The sequence below is a fragment of the Blennius ocellaris genome, assembly GCF_963422515.1.
Source record: "Blennius ocellaris genome assembly, chromosome: 3".
NCBI classification, from domain to species: domain Eukaryota; kingdom Metazoa; phylum Chordata; class Actinopteri; order Blenniiformes; family Blenniidae; genus Blennius; species Blennius ocellaris.
In genome coordinates, this window is record NC_137652.1 from 20988199 (window position 1) to 21004723 (window position 16525).

At 43.8% G+C, this 16525-nt stretch overlaps 3 protein-coding genes across 4 annotated transcripts in view; 2 read left to right on the top strand and 1 right to left on the bottom strand.

Annotated features, from left to right (window-relative positions):
* Positions 1–16525, bottom strand: part of LOC308148835 (histone H3.2) — a gene marked incomplete at its 3' end in the record, with an annotated part of 132954 nt that overhangs the window by 22461 nt on the left and 93968 nt on the right. The window lies entirely within an intron of this gene.
* Positions 2617–7678, top strand: LOC308144733 (actin, alpha cardiac muscle). 2 transcript variants are annotated; one of them, XM_080515916.1, is made up of 7 exons: positions 2617–2688; positions 3803–3942; positions 4635–4959; positions 5877–6038; positions 6177–6368; positions 6448–6629; positions 7072–7678. In XM_080515916.1, exons 2-7 carry the CDS (start codon positions 3814–3816, stop codon positions 7213–7215), a joined length of 1134 nt encoding a protein of 377 aa, XP_080372042.1. In that variant the 5' UTR covers positions 2617–2688; positions 3803–3813; the 3' UTR covers positions 7216–7678. The 2 variants fall into 2 exon arrangements, with proteins under 2 accessions (XP_080372042.1, XP_080372043.1); XM_080515917.1 differs by having other exon boundaries at positions 2675–2750.
* Positions 10133–12823, top strand: ccsapa (centriole, cilia and spindle-associated protein a; the record flags this gene model as incomplete). The annotated part of the gene is made up of 3 exons (XM_080520721.1): positions 10133–10499; positions 11462–11811; positions 12644–12823. 3 exons carry the CDS (start codon positions 10133–10135, stop codon positions 12821–12823), a joined length of 897 nt encoding a protein of 298 aa, XP_080376847.1.

The window sequence follows — 16525 nt, forward strand, 5'->3', positions numbered from 1 at the left end:
TGGTTAGTGGTTGATTAAAGTCTGAACGTTATAAGCTGTAGTTGGATTATGGTCATTTTTGTAATTCTGATTACACATGTATGAGTTCTTTTTTTTTTTTTTTACACCTGGCTGACATGTTTCAACTGCAACCTTCCTCAGAGCGTCACCTGGCGTGTGATGACGTGTCGGTCTTTTATCAGGTGGCCGGCCTGACAGATCTGGACTGTGACTATTGAGACCTTTGACTTGTTAGCAGGCCTCTGATATGAGAGCCGACATACCTCAAAAGTGACAGAAACCCGAGCCTGGAGCTCCCGGCTGCATCAGTGAGGACTTCCTCCTGCGTGGTGACGGAGGACAGAGTTTTAAAGTTTAAAATAGACGGGTCCTCCACCGTTACAGGCTGCAGAGGGCCATCGGACTCTTGAAAATAAAGAAGCCAGGTCAGACACCTCGCCTGACTTTAAACCTCGTTTTCATCCTGGTCAACTTGTATTATGAACGTTACAGATCGATAGTGTTTGTTTCAGGAGCCATTAATACCCCCAGTGGTACATTTTCACAGTCTGGAAGTATGAGAATGATGACACTGTTTTCCTTTATTTGAATGGCTCATTAGCTGGTGTGGCAAGAATTTGACTTCATGCAAATACAACTGTAGCAACCAGTCATCTCATAACTGCCAGTAGTGCATTCGTTTTGGAATTTCTTAACGTAATAAAGTCAGCAATGTCATAACTTGTCAATAGCTTAAAAAAAGAAATGTGCAGTTGTTATTGAGAAGGTGCTGCACAGTGTGAATCTTCTATTAAACAATACGATGACTGTCAAAACCACTACGCTTGTTTTTGATACGCAAATGCCAACAAACCTGTTAAAAGAAGCTTTTTTTTCCAAGAACCAGTCCTATTTCCATTTTATTATATTATTGGCTGCACTTATTATATTTAGAAAGATTATATTAATGCTACTTTAATCATGTAACCTCATAGGTTACTCATCAAATCTTGTAGCGATAATGGATCAAATATCCTTTAAAAATGTTGGCAACTTATTGCACTGAAATTACATTAGTAGTTATTACACTGTTTGCGATTATTAAGTTATTGATTTGTAGCTGAATTGTAGCTGCCTACTACAAATACTACTACAACTACGGTAATCATAATCATAATTTAAAAGGGGGTCTTCAGAGTTCAAATGTATTTATATTATATTACAGTACAGATTTATAATTCTACAAAATTGGTTATTATGAACAAATGTAACTTTCCATTTCCTCTCTCAGAGCCCCCACTGCACCTGCAATAATTCTTTCCATTCCAAAGAAATTATAAATATTTCAACGTAAAATTAATTCATAGACCACAATGTGCAGTTGACTCTTTATTTATAATAGTTTTATTAGATTTTTTTTTTCACTGTGCTGTTGAAGAGGCTTCAAAGAATCTTGTCATATTTTACACATCTATTGATTCAAATGATCATTTATATAAAAAGAATTGCATGTGATAACAACAAATCATGTCATGCACTGTGTCTGTGTGAGTGAGTCTTCCTCAGTTGTCGTAATCTGACCTGCTTCTGTGGATCTGTGACTGCAGTCTGGTGTCACAGGTCAGAGGTCATCGCCCTGCTTCTGCATCCTGACCCTTCAGGAACCAGCTGGATAAACCCGGGCAGCTCCAGTGTTGGTCACAGCCAGGATACACTCTGTCACCAGTGCATCCAAACTCGACAGAGAAAGACAAGGGTTGGATTTGAACGCGCAACCTCCTCACAAGCCACCGCACCACGAAGCGGTGGTTTTTAACTGAGATGTATGACTCTTCTATTTGGGTTTCTGCTGTTTTCATTCGATGTATTTAAAAAGTGCAAAATTCTTCCTTTCTTGTCATTAAGGATTCTGAAGCCAGAACATTAGAACAATGTTACACAGAGAAGAGACAGAACATAAATTGTAATTTAATTTATCTTGGTTTTTTTTAATGGCAACTCTCCAACAAGGTCACAAGGTCATAAAACGAGCTGAACTGGACCCTCCATTTCTGGCTACATCATAGAGATCCTTATTGTGAAGTGTGAATGGATTAGATAAGATTATGGTAGATTCGGTAGATCTTTATTGTCATTCCAAAATGTACCCCACAGACACGTGAACGAAATTTCTTTGCAAAAGCCTTGAAATTCAGGCTTTAAAAAGTGTCTAAAAACAAAAGCAATCCCCCCCCCCCCAAAAAAAAAACCCCAGTAACAGTTATAAAAACACACATTGAACGGTACCATTTGTAATAGTGGTAGCAATCGTAGTTGTTTTAATGGTAGTAATAGTAATAGTAATAGTAATAGTAATAGTAATAGTAATAGTGTCGTTTGATGTCCACTCTGAACCGTCACGGCGGAGCGTCGTGTCGCTCCATACACGGGCCCCGGCGCTCCGCCGCGGCCTCGCGGGGGCTTCCTCTCCATGTAAGGAGCGAGCCTCCAGCGTGCATGGCTGCAGTGGCCCCTCGCGCGCCACCTAATATGGGCGCGGGGTCAGTTGAATTCCTGCGGGAGACTCGGAAATTCCTGACTGGTGGTCCCGCACCGCAGAGCCCGGGGTTATAAAGGCAGGGCCGGTGGTCTCTTACACGCCACGACCCCCTTGTTCAGCCGGAGGCAGCAGCGGCCGGAGCCCCTCACCGACGCCCGGAGACAGCAGAGGTAAGCGGCGTGAGGAGCGGAGGAGCGCGCTGCTGCTCGGAGGAACGCAGACTGACGATAATGTGCGTTGAGTGACAGAACCTGCGTCTCTTCAGGCACCGGAAGTTATACTGACAGAGAAGCCGCTTTGCTTTTTCCAGCTTTAATTTTGAAAGGCACCGGAAGTCATACCGACAGAGACGGCGCCGCTGCCTTCTCGTGCTGTGGGAATTTAAACATCCATCAAACTCAAATATTAAACAGTAGCATGATAAAAGCGATGTGTAGTTCTTCAATACATTGATTTGTTAATGAAGTTATTACAATGTGCTGTTGACAGAAAAGTACAGGGACACAATATAAAAAACTTTAGAGTCACTCTGCTGATGCATGGCTGAAAAAAAGTGGATATTAGCAAAACATACTTCACGGAAGCAGTTCTTATAGAGTGTAATATGTTTAACAAAGTTACCCCAACGGTTAATTTAAACACCATTTACACAACTTTTCCAAGTGAAAATGCATCGTTTTTTTTAGTTTTGAGAAAAGACAAAGAACTATGTCTGTTTACGCCGCAACGGAAGAAAGACTAAAAATGATGTCGTTTTCATGTTGGGCTGCTCGTGTTGTTTGTTTTTGTAATAAAACCCCCACACACACGCATGCAGAGAGCATCATGCTATAAACATTATCAACAGGAATACACAGCTTTCCTCCAACATGGATTGTTTTCATAGAGTTCCACCTTGGGAACCGCTTTTTGAAAACTCTATTTTCACTGTCTCTAAGCACTGTTGTCATGGAAACAGGGCTATAGTTACCACAACAGTTAACTTTGTTACCCCAGCCCCGAACAGCTCCGTAAAGGCAATAAACAGCCTAAATCTTTTAGATCGAGGCTTTCTTGGTAATCTGGGTAGCAATAAACAGTTTTTGCTCTAAAGCTTTAAAAAAAAAGAAAGAAATTTCATTTATCTTACACGTACAACACAAATTGAAAGTGCCTTCAGTTTCTCTCTGGATCAGTGGCATTTCTGGAGGCAGATGAAGATTAAATTAATATAAAGTTTTCTTTAAAGTCCTCCTGCCGTGTCTTCCCACCACTGAACACCTCTGAATTCTCCCTCCCGTCTAGAACTCGCAGACATGTGTGACGACGACGAGACCACCGCCCTCGTGTGTGACAACGGCTCCGGCCTGGTGAAGGCGGGCTTTGCCGGGGACGATGCCCCCCGGGCCGTGTTCCCCTCCATCGTGGGCCGCCCCCGTCACCAGGTAAACTCCCCAAAGCAAGGCCTCGTTACTGGACGCCTCTGACTCTCCTGGATGAAACACTTTCAAATGTTCTTTTATGCTGAAACAAAGCAGCTCAGTTTGTGGCTCCCAATATCTAAAAATAAACAAACTCGAGTGTCTCACTCTCAAGAATATACAAACTGACATTGTGTACATTCAATAAATAACATGTTTATCAATTCATACAATAATAAAATAGTGGTGTTTATAATGGTGTGAATAATGGTGTTTACTCCCTTTTCACACTTGTCTTTGCAACTAAAGTCACATCTGAAGCTAACTCATTTCCAACCTTTTTCTTGAGGGAATAATTTTTTTTTTACCCTTGTGAACCCCAGTGAACCCCCACCTCCACCACAGTCTGGACAATTATAAAGAAAAAGTTGAAGGAAGCTTATATAACACACTATATGTGAAATACAATTGCTTTGTGTTATTCTATAACAATCCCTTCCTTTTCTCTGAGGATAACTCTTTGATTTCACACATCGTCCTTCAGTGTATTCCAAGACACGTTCAGGTCTAATTTTATCCATTGCTTCTATGAAGCCATATTCTATCTGATCTTTTTTAATAAACTTTTTTTCCGTTTGGACCAATTGACTGATTCTCCACCATTTTTTCTCCCGCTGCTTACACTTTTAATCTAAATATTTAAACTTCCCCCTCAGGGTGTGATGGTGGGCATGGGTCAAAAAGACTCCTACGTGGGGGACGAGGCCCAGAGCAAGAGGGGCATCCTGACCCTGAAGTACCCCATCGAGCACGGCATCATCACCAACTGGGACGACATGGAGAAGATCTGGCACCACACCTTCTACAACGAGCTGCGCGTGGCCCCCGAGGAGCACCCCACCCTGCTGACCGAGGCCCCCCTCAACCCCAAGGCCAACAGGGAGAAGATGACCCAGATCATGTTCGAGACCTTCAATGTCCCCGCCATGTACGTGGCCATCCAGGCCGTGCTGTCCCTGTATGCCTCGGGTCGTACCACCGGTGAGTGCAAACCGGGAGCGAGAACGTTTAGCAGCCCCAGTCATAGCGGGGAAATGTCCCTGTGCGTGCAAAAACAAACAAACAAAATAGACATGATCTAACACCTCTTAACAGTTTAATTTGTCTGATTACAGAAAACATTCACCAATTAATTAATTAATTAGTACAGCTATTGTTTATTTCAGCAACATAAAATGACTTATTTGAACATTTCTGTCCTCTTTGAAACTTCTGGGCTCATCGTAATGTACATTTTTATACGGTCATTCTGCAATAGGAGTGTAGAAATACATTGATGCAATGAAATATTGTGACATTATGTTTGGAAATATTTGATCAAATCACAAATTCTGTGTACATATTTTCCCACACACCTCTTCTTTTAACGTAATACCTGATTTTAGATCACAACACTGCCCCCTATTGGCTGGGTTTGATGACAATTACGGTAGATTTTTGGGGAATATATATATATATATATATATGTTTGTTTGTTTTTTTTTTACTGTTGATCACTGCTGGTCTGCTTTGTTTCAGTTAAATATTTAAATTGCCACATATCGCCTTGATTTCAGAATCCCAGTACTTGAGCTTAGATTGGAGTGCTGCATCACCAGATTGCACCACTCCAATTCGCTTCAATAATCATGTAGAACTAAAAAAAGTTACGTATTTCTTAGGAGATTTTTATTGATTTCTGTTGAAAAACAGCATATTTATTGTTGATATGATTAGATCACATAGTGTAACCAGATGAAATTAGTAAGGAGCGAACTCCTCATAAGATAAACAGCTGGACTGACATAAACTACCACTACTAGTAATGAAGTTCATCGTGAGATTCATCATCCTTTAACCAGCTTTGTCGTAAGCTTTGAGTGAAACTCTAACGTGTGATTTGTTTTCCGCTCTGTCAGGCATCGTGCTGGACTCAGGAGACGGCGTGACCCACAATGTGCCCATCTATGAGGGATACGCATTACCTCACGCCATCATGCGTCTGGACTTGGCGGGCCGCGACCTGACGGATTACCTGATGAAGATCCTGACGGAGCGCGGCTACTCCTTCGTCACCACCGGTAGGTACTCCCATCAACACACCTGAAACCCCACAAACAGGTTTTAACTATAAACTGAGACTCTCATTTTAGTTCTGACAGAGTCAAAGTGTTCGGTTTTGGGCTCGTTTCCAGTCTGATGATATTGTTTCCCTCCAGCCGAGCGTGAGATCGTGCGAGACATCAAGGAGAAGCTCTGCTACGTGGCTCTGGACTTTGAGAACGAGATGGCCACCGCCGCCTCCTCCTCCTCCCTGGAGAAGAGCTACGAGCTGCCCGACGGGCAGGTCATCACCATCGGCAACGAGCGTTTCCGTTGCCCCGAGACGCTCTTCCAGCCCTCCTTCATCGGTGTGTAGCATTCCTCCATCCTCCGACCGGGGGCACTCAGCTCAACCTTCTGCTTCTAACCCAACGTTCTCGCCGACAGGCATGGAGTCCGCCGGGATTCATGAGACGGCTTACAACAGCATCATGAAGTGCGACATCGACATCAGGAAGGACCTGTACGCCAACAACGTGCTGTCCGGCGGCACCACCATGTACCCGGGCATCGCTGACCGCATGCAGAAGGAGATCACCGCTCTGGCTCCCAGCACTATGAAGATCAAGGTACGGCAGCACGTGCAACGATTCAACGCTGCAGCTTTTACTCTGCTGGGATCAGTTCCCATCCAGACAAACCCAGGAGCTTCTGTAAAGCATGAGGGCACAGTCTTTGTGGTACGGCGTTACAGATGTGTGACAGTTAGATTGCATTCATTACTCCTGGAGAGATTTGTCTATAAAGTCTGAGAAAATGCAGAAAAATTTGAAACATTTTCATCCCAACTTGTTGTCAACATACAGAGGATGTGTGCTTCTGTTTTCTTGGGAAATAAAACACAAAACACAAACAAAAAAAGCAACATGGAAATAAAATGTACCATAGACATCAGGAGAAGTCAAAAAGCTTTAGGATCTGTTTGTGTTATTCCCTCCGAAGCACAACATGGTTGGTTGTTACGACCCGATAACAGGAAGTGAAGCCTGCTTTTCTTCCACTCTCCTTCAGATCATCGCTCCGCCTGAGCGTAAATACTCCGTCTGGATCGGCGGCTCCATCCTGGCCTCGCTCTCCACCTTCCAGCAGATGTGGATCAGCAAGCAGGAGTACGACGAGGCCGGCCCCAGCATCGTCCACCGCAAGTGCTTCTAATCACCGCGTCACTCCAAAAGCCTCGGGTTCAGGAGGCGACGACACGCCGTCGACGCAGTGGCATCCAGAACTCTGACACAACATCATCTCTTAGAGTGAAAGTTTGATTTCCACCTGCTGAGATCATGCAGCGCGTCAACTGTATATACGTTATTTATTCTGTCTGTCAGGGAATGAAACTTAGTGTGTGTGTGTGTGTGTGTGTGTGTGTGTGTGTGTGTGTGTGTGTGTGTGTGTGTGTGTGTGTGTGTGTGTGTGTGTGTGTGTGTGTGTGTGTGTGAGTGTGTGTGTGTGTGTGTGTGTGTGTGTGTGTGTGTGTGTGTGTGTGTGTGTGTGTGTGTGTGTGTGTGTGTGTGTGTGTGTGTGTGTGATTGTGCGTGTTGGCTTCGAGATTCAACACATTTCAACTCGGACCAACTGAAAGAAGAAAGGAAAACATACAAAAAAAGACCAAAAACCCAAATAAAAGCCATATATTTTCACCTATGACTGTTGTCTTTTATTATTCTGATTTTCAACACTTTTTCAATAAAGTTTCTAAAAGGTTTGATGAGTGAGCATCATGTCAATCTGACCCAGTCGACATAATTGAGTCCTATGTAAAGATAGAAATAAATATCTGCGTTATTCACTTAACCTGCCAGTGGTTGTAGTGTTATGGCTGGCTCGGTGTAATAGGTCTCACTTTACTGGCCCGTTTCCAGACACCTGAGTGGAACCAGACCTAAGATAAACATCATAAAGCTTCAGTATAAATACCACAGAGCCTCGGTTAAAGTGTTCAAATAAACACAGCAGCCAAATTAAACAGTACACTTTATATCATCTCAATATATTGTATTATTCCCCCGGTTGTATCCTGTGTTAATACCTCTGTAACACACAGTCAGTGTTTCTAGTCTGTCTGTGGTTTCTCACGGATGTGGTTTTATTTTGATCCCCTCCGGTGTGAACGCGCTGACGCTGACTTCCGGTCGCAGCTCCACAGTCTGCTGTCCGGTTACCCGGGAGATGTCCGTCGTCTGAAGGCTGATCCGGGGATCAGGACCGGACCAGATCAAGGAGGGCCAGACCAGGGAGAACCAGGACCGGACCTGGTGAGTAGATCCGTGGTGAGACATTGATATCAATCCTGCACCGTGTTTACAACGCGAGTGTTGTTTTTTTTTTTTTTTTTATCCCTGTCGCCTCGATTCAAACCGTATACCTCCATGAATTCAACACTTGTACATTTAATCATATTTAATTTGAGCAGCAGACTGTTGTTATTCTGGTGGTGCGTTCATGGTCTGCAGCCCTCCGTTCATTATCACGGGGTGTGACAGAGAAATCACACAAGCCTCCTGCAGGTGTTTTGGTTATGAGGGGGGTGGATAAAACAACCTTAAAATTCACCTGTAACTAAAAGACACACTGACAGGTAGCCTCGTCCCGGTTCCGTCCTCATAGCAGATGTAGGTCAGCTCGAACGGATGAATAATTGATGCAGATTCTTTTCCACGAAGGTAACATTTATCTTACATTTAATAAACACACACACACACACAGGCGGTGTGTGTGGGTGTGTGTGTGTGTGTGTGTGTGTGTGTGCAGACAGAAATAGATCGTGCAGTGTGAGTAATAGTTGTACTACTCAGTAGTAAATCTTTGGTAAACCTCAACCCTGCTCAGCTCCGCTGTAATCTGCAGGAGGAGGTGGGCGGGGCTTACAGGTAGACCTCAGATCTGCATCATCCGAGAGCAAATTCACCACAAGACTTAAAACATGAGATCCACATGTGGTTGCAGATTATTTCAATCATTTCAATTTTGGCATGGTGAGTTAATCAAACTATTTTCAGGGAGAGGGGGTGTGTGGTGGCGTTGTGGTTAGTGAGATGGCCAGTGGTTGAAATCAGGCCTTTCTGTGTAGTATGTCCCTGTTCTCCCTGTGCATGCTTTCCTCTGAAGACTCTGACTTCCCGATTGAAGGCAGCCTACAGTGGAGAAGGTGGATGAGGTTTATATTCAGCCATACCTGTCAAGACGCTGAAGAGCTTCTCAGGTGTTTGATCATGCTTGACTTTTAAATCTCTAAACTCGGATGTTAGGCACATTTCATTCTGTGGACCTTCATTGTCTCCGATCATTAAAGTGAAGAAAAATGCTGCTGACCACGCCCACACTGACCTCCATACAAAATAAAAGCATGAAGCAGATATCTAGAAAGTGTCTGGTAATGGTTTTCTTTGACAGTCCCAAAGCTGGCAAACCCAATGTTCATGCATCGCGCTGCGCTGTAATACTGTAACAAGCAATCAAGTAATGCAAACGTGCCAGACCACACAACGCTGGAAATGTGCTTCTGAATTAGTTAAACTTTCCCAGTGGACATATGAACCTCTGTGAAATGTGACTCTCCCTGTGGAGACGCAGCTTCACCATCGTGCACCGTTAATCTTCACCACCGCAGAACATCCGACAGGTAAAATGTTACCAAACACTTCAGTAGGCGGTTATTCATCCTCAAGTGAAGTGGATCTGAGAATGGTCCTTTACCTCGGACGAGAAATTAATGCAGACAAGGACTTTTTTAGGATTAACAAGAAAAAAGCTTGCATCCCTCCATCCATCATTCACCTGTATAATAATAGCATATTGAACCAATTAAAAGGTACAGAGGTTTTAATTGTTACATAGCAGTATTAATTGTAGCTAATTAGCAATTTAACATTTCCACATTGGTGGTGGATTTTACTTTGACCTATTTCTCCAAGCTGAGCGGAGTTTCATGGTCCCTGGTTGTGGGTTGAAGCTGTTGCCTTGGCCTCAGTCTGCCCTCTTACAAACCTCCAGTCCTTGAAGCATCTTCACGTGATCTGTGTTTTTTTGGGGTTTCCTCAGCGACCGGGGCGAAGCAGCGCCGATCACAATAACCATGGTGACCAAGAAGGCCAGGTCGGAGTACATGAAGAAGTTCAGGGATCCCAGATGGGAGACGTTTTCGAAATGCTACGAGGACTCCCTGAAATACCGGCTGACCCGGCGAGTGATGGAGCACTCCCACAAGCCCTGGTTCTGGGAGGGCTGGGACAGCGGCTCCGACTCCAGTGGCTGGTCCACGCCGCGGCTCATCAGGAACAAAGTCGTCCCGCTGTCTCTCCCGCCACCGCCCACGTCCTCCGAGATCAGTCAGAGGCTCTGCGACTTGAAGGTCAGTCCGGGGTCGAAGCCGCCGTCCGAGGAGGGAGAAATCGAGGTGGGAACCAGAGAGACTGCAGTCGTCGACGCCGCACCGACAACAGGTAAATAACTGCTAATAAACAATCTTGTTCAGTATTTTTTTTGAGGGAACTGGTTCCGTGGATGTTTTTTTCATTGGATTATTGGATTCATTGTGTTTTTCACCTTGTTACAGTCTAAACCTATAGCAGCTAAAATAAGAAAATGGTTCAGGGTGATCTGAGTCAATCTTAGCGTGATCCTAAAAAGTGGAGGCTGTAAAAGGATGAGAGATTAGATAAGATCAAATGGGGAAATTCAGTCTTCACATCAGCTAAACATTGCACAAATGCTTAAGGACAGTCAGGATAGTTGCACACAAGAGACAAGACTACGTGTATAGAGATATAGAATTCAATAAACATTACTAAATACTAACTAAATATAATTTTGTTGTTATAAAAGAAATGTACTTGCTGGGTCGGCACAGTGTGTCAGTGCTGTTTGGTTTTGTTCCTCGTTTCTCCCATCCCTGCTCAGCTTCCAGTGAAAGTTTGGAGGGAAATGAACCGAGTCTCTTTGAGCTGCAGCAGAAGCAGGAAGAGAGTCTGGTGTTCCACAGGAGAGGCTAAAATTAAATTAATTGGCTGCGTGATCGTGTGGGGACGTTTTCCTTCCAACATTTTCTGTTTCAGATGGACACGTCTCAGGAGAGCAGCTCGTCGTCTCTGATGTGTGTGTGCGTGTGTGTGTGTGTGCGTGTGCGTGTGTGTGTGTGTGTGTGGGTTATTGACCTCAAGAGCATTGAGCCAAATTAGTGTTGGAGGCGTCACTTTTGCGACAAGTGAAAATGCATCGCTTTTCCATTTTAGTGTGAGAAAAGTAACGTTCTGAAGATAATTATTGTTTATACAGAAATGCTGAAATAGATGTAGTGTTAATGTTGAGCCACTGGTGCTGCTTTTGTCATGAAACCACAGACGCAGAGCAGAGAACAATGTGCTCTCACCTGTTTTTTTTTTTGTCTTGTTAATGTCTTCAGAAGAAGCTGCGGTAGAAAACGGCGTGATGGAGGCCGGCGGAGGTTCTGAGGCGGCTGCTCCGAAAAACGCCGACGACACGGCGACCGACAACGGGCCGGCCGACACCACGTCCTCCGACGGCGGGGAGCCGGTGAATCCGCCGCCGCCCCGCCGTCGTCACCGCCGCCGTACGCCTCGCTCTGAGCCGGAACACCGGGACAGTTCCCACGACGGTAAACAGCTCGTCGCTCGCAAGCCACCGAGAGCCAAGAGCCAGCCGGCGATCAGCACCAACGAAAAGGAGAACCGGAGACCGTCCAGCAGACTGGACTGGACCGAGAGACACGCGGAGGTCAGGAGGACCCCTAATGACGTGAGGGTCTCAACCTTTTTTTGAACGTGCAACCGGCAGCGAGGCTGGTGTTGAATTACAAGTTACTCTGTTGCTTCAACGGGCTCAGACTATTTCCTCGTCAGAAAGAAAAACCTCCGTTTCGGACAGATGTTGCACGAAGAGAAAGCAGATTATGAATGTTGTTATTTGGGGGCTTTGAATCATGAAAAAAACTAAAGTGTCCTTGTTTCCACAACGTTTAGGAATTTGAGCTACTAATTAAACGTAATGATGTAACGGAATGACTGCAAACTAATTGGATCAAAGTGCCTTTATCTGATGATTCCCACATTGAGATGCATTTACCTTAATAAGGTTTAAAGGCTTAGTTGCGATTGATATGGAGGTCAGGTTAAATAGGTGTCCTCCTTTCATCACCCTTTTCTAAAATGATCTTTCGGCCGGTCTGAAGCCTGCAGCCCCCGGGTGAACATGTTTGCCTGATATAATTATTCATAATAAAGCCTTCACACCCTAACAAGCCCTTTAGAGGCCAGTAAATGCATTGGTAAGTGACTGTTGTATAACTTGACAATGAATGAAACATTTTTTTTCTTTACAAATGTAGGAGTAAATGAATCAAGCAGGAGTTTTCCATGGGAAAAAAGGAACATCTTGATATATATATATTTTTTTTACCAGTCGCTCTACATTTCAGTCGTTGCCGTCGTGCTGGTTTAGGTTGTAAACCTGAAAAGTCCAAGCGCTTTGACAGCAGCTACAGGACACCAGAGAGCTGAACCAGACACCCTGCGGGAACCATCAATAATGAAACACCGGTGTGCTCCTCTCTCTGGTTTCCCCGTCACAGAGCCACACGTCCGACGCCTGCGTCCAGACCCGCCGCCAGTCTGACAAGCGCGCCTCCAACCCGGACCGCCGGCGGGCCCGCTCCGCCGACCTGGAGAAGATGAGGCGGTCCCAGCTGACGGTGGCGGACGACCGCTGGATGACGGAGTACATGCGCTGCTTCTCGGCCCGGCTGAGGTAGAGCAGGCGTCCACCTGACGGCTCCAGAGGCGTGTGTCTCGCCGCGCTCAAACTCTGTTGCAACTGTGTTCCCTCACCGCGCGGCGCCGACCCGACAGGAAGCGGTGGGCAAAGACACGCTTGGAAGGTTTTTCATGTGTAAACAACTTCACCGTCCACCTTCGTCTCCTTTGTCATTTCTGGTCATCGGAGGAGATCAATCCGCCCTCGTGTCACACAAACGATCTCCTTCCAGACATCTTTGAATCTTTTGACCAACAATCCTTTATCCCACACGTCCAACATCTGTCCTTCACGTGTCCAAACCGTCTCTACACTGCTCTGCCTTTCATGTCCTTCTGACCTGCTGGTTCCTTGGTCCTTTCTGCTCCCGCCCCAATGGTAAATCTCTCCATTTTCATCTCTGGCACCTCTAGCTCATCCTCCCATCTTAAACTCGTCCACTTTCACTGTCTCTCCTTCCTCTTCACCTTCTCACCAGTCTCGCTCTACGGCCTTCCCATAATCCCCTGCAACAGCTGCTCTATTTAGAACTTTTTAATCACACCCGGAGAGCCGCCAGCATCCAGATTATAACACACGGAGGGAGAATATTGAAAGAGAACAAGAACTTTGCCGTCACAAGTGATTACTGTATTTCATGGACTAGAAGTCTCACTCAAGTCTGTCAAAAACGATGTCACGAAGACAAAATAAGCATTAATTCTGTTTTCTGGTGCACAGTGGATCATTTTAGTTCCAATTCTGTGTCGAAGTTCCTTTCTTTTAATGTTTCTCTTGCTTTGTCAGTAAATCCAGCAGTAATAGAGGATTTCCTGTGGGAGCATTCTGCTGTCATACAGCGACTTCTAGTGGTCCCACGTAGCACATGTTGATCGATTTGAATGTGTTGCTTCCTAATAGAAGTCACATGAACAAGCCACATTTGTCTTTTTTAAAGTGTGATTTATAGTCCAGGAAATACGGTATTTACTGTGGGATTTCTGTTCACTGTGAAGGCTAATGTTACATGAAGTGGCTCAGATTAGAACTGAAAACTTTCCACTTCACCTTCCACCTCAGGTGAATAAAACCCTTTTTTTTTTTTTAAACCATTCTGAGTAAAACTATCTGTCACGTCCATTTATACCCATAACGGCCCAATTTTGTCACTATATACGTCACACACAGTGAGTCATAGCGAGAGAAGAGGAGGAAGACTCTTGTCTTGTTGCTTCAGCGTCGTCTGAGGATGAATCGCAGCTTTCAAACGACCGTGGCGTTTCTGTCTCCGCGGACAGTTTTAATGAAACTGAAGCGAGTGGAACTCTTTCTAAGCTTTTCTACACACCTGTAAATATTCAGAAGAACTGAGGAAACACACTGCTTCGTTCAGTCACATTTCGTGTTTTTTAGTTCTCACTGAGGCAGCTCTGTGTTTTTAACTGCATGTGTGATCGGAGGCGGCAAAACGGACCAAATGTATTTGATATTGGAAATATTGTGGATCTTGGGATTATAGTTCAGACCTGGCAAACAGGCGCTGGATAGTTGAGAAAAGTTTACATTGGTCATTTTTAACATGTTCTCATTCCTTGAGGTCTTCTCGAAGTAAGAAGCGTTATGATTTCAGTTTTATGGTGCAATTCGGGAATTCTGTAAGTGATCAGTTGGCTGTGAATGATGACAACAAACAAATTTACCTTGTGGGCGACTGCAGATAAATGTATTAAAAAAAACAAAAAAACATTGTCATCGCCCATCTGAGATGACACAAGGCTTTAACAATGATTGTAAAGTCGGCCACTTAAAATATTTTCACTTCTTCACATGGAAATCCCACTGTTTTTCATAGTTGGCGAACTGCGTATGCTCGGCTTCTGAATCCCAGCTTTTTTTTAATCTTCAAATGTGATGATATTGGTTTATTTGGCCTTTTCCCAGCATGATATTTGAGATGAATTAAAAGTCTCCATCGAGCATGAGAGCAGTGATACTGCAGTGTAGCTAAAGTTTGCCTCCCAATGACAAAAATACATTTGAAGTCCAGCATTTAACCCTAAGTTACTTCTTGGAATAGGGCAAAACATCTGGTATGAGTGTAGCGGATGTTCAGGAGGCTCGTCGTTCCGCCCTTTGAGAAGCCCTGGTTTAAATGGAATTGCTGATTATAGTTTACATCGAGAAGCTCGTTTGCATCTATTGGTTTTAATAGGCGGCAGACAGCTTCTCTCTAAGCTACACTGTTGAACACGTAAAACCGTAAATCTGGAAGAAAATCACAGTTTTATTCAGGTGAATTTCAAATGATGATTCTGGAAATTAGGGCAACAAAAAAAAAATTCAACCAGTTTCTCTTGTTAAGACAGTGTAAACATGTTTACTCTCAAACAAACCCTCAGAAGAGATGCAGCTTGTGCCACCTACACCAACACCAACTTTCCTGACGTGTTTGTCTGTTCAACCGACCAGCTTTAAAAAGCCCTTTAATGAATGACTTTGTCTTAAAACTACGTCAGTTCCTCCATCATTCATGTCATGACTGTTACAGCCAGCAGGGGGCGACCGACCAGTTCGATGAATATAATAACAGATTCTGAATGTTAGCGCTGTGCGTACCTCGGCTTTACTGAAACATACTAATATTCTTCTGACTGTTGTTAATCCGTGCCTGTGAGATGTGTCCGCATGGAGCAACTTGTCGTCGCAGCAACGCAGCTTTTCTTTTCTCCAGGTTGTTATTTTTTAACGTTTCTAATCACATTCGTATCAATATTTTTTTTTATTGATTGTTTCTGGGTAAAAAATATTATTTACGGTTAAGGCAGCAACAGTCAGTGATCATGTTATATCATAAAAACCTGTTTGACAAAACTGACTTTTACAGATATTTAGACATGAAAAAGTCACTCAAATGAAAGTGAGTTATGAAAATCTGCTAAAAGAAGAAAAACTGAACCCCCGAACTGAGTTTCTTCCTTCAGTCGCTTCAGTATCCAGATGAAATGACAGATGTCTTCTGGCTCATTCGACTGTTTAAGTGTGCGAGTGGTGAAAAGTTTGAGTTTGTATTTTGCTGTCTGTTGAAGATTGTAAATATACGACGTCATCGTCAGGATGACTCAATCTGAGGGCTAAAGCTCGTATCGTACAATGTTTACCGTCTTTAAAAAAAACTGAATGCAAAAAATTTCACGTGGAATGTGTTCTGATTTCACTCTGACTGAATGTGCACGGTTACTTCTTTGGTGTTTTTTTCACTGTCACAGCCATGCGTTTGTGAGCCGTATTCATGTTGTCCAGTCTGAGATGAAAAGTGGAAAAGCAGAAATATTGCATTTACATTTTACACTTCATTGATCAGGATGAAACGTTTGTCCATTTTATGCAACATAGTTTGAATCATTAAACATTGTTGCAAAAAAAATAATGAAAATGATGTACAAGAATGTAAGATCTTCTGGTATTACTGGTTTCGTAATACCAGTTTGTGCCACAAGGTGGTGCATTGAGTCACACAATCCAACAAGAGCAGTCGATGAAACAAAATGCAGGTTCAGGCTGCAGGTCAATGGACAGACTTGAGCATAAAAATAAAAAAAAAAATGTAATCTGATAAACCGAACTGATGAAAGACTGTGAGCAGGTGAAAACATCCTGTAAACTGTGTTTAGTTTTATTTCTTTATTTTAACCTCATGTTAATTCTTAATTGTCCAAATGTT

Excerpts from the sequence above, each read along its gene's own strand:
- LOC308144733 (XM_080515916.1), top strand. The coding sequence starts at position 3,814 with ATGTGTGACGACGACGAGACCACCGCCCTCGTGTGTGACAACGGCTCC. Across the intron at positions 4,960-5,876 it reads TGCCTCGGGTCGTACCACCG|GCATCGTGCTGGACTCAGGA; the intron begins GTGAGTGCAAAC and ends CCGCTCTGTCAG. Across the intron at positions 6,039-6,176 it reads CTACTCCTTCGTCACCACCG|CCGAGCGTGAGATCGTGCGA; the intron begins GTAGGTACTCCC and ends GTTTCCCTCCAG.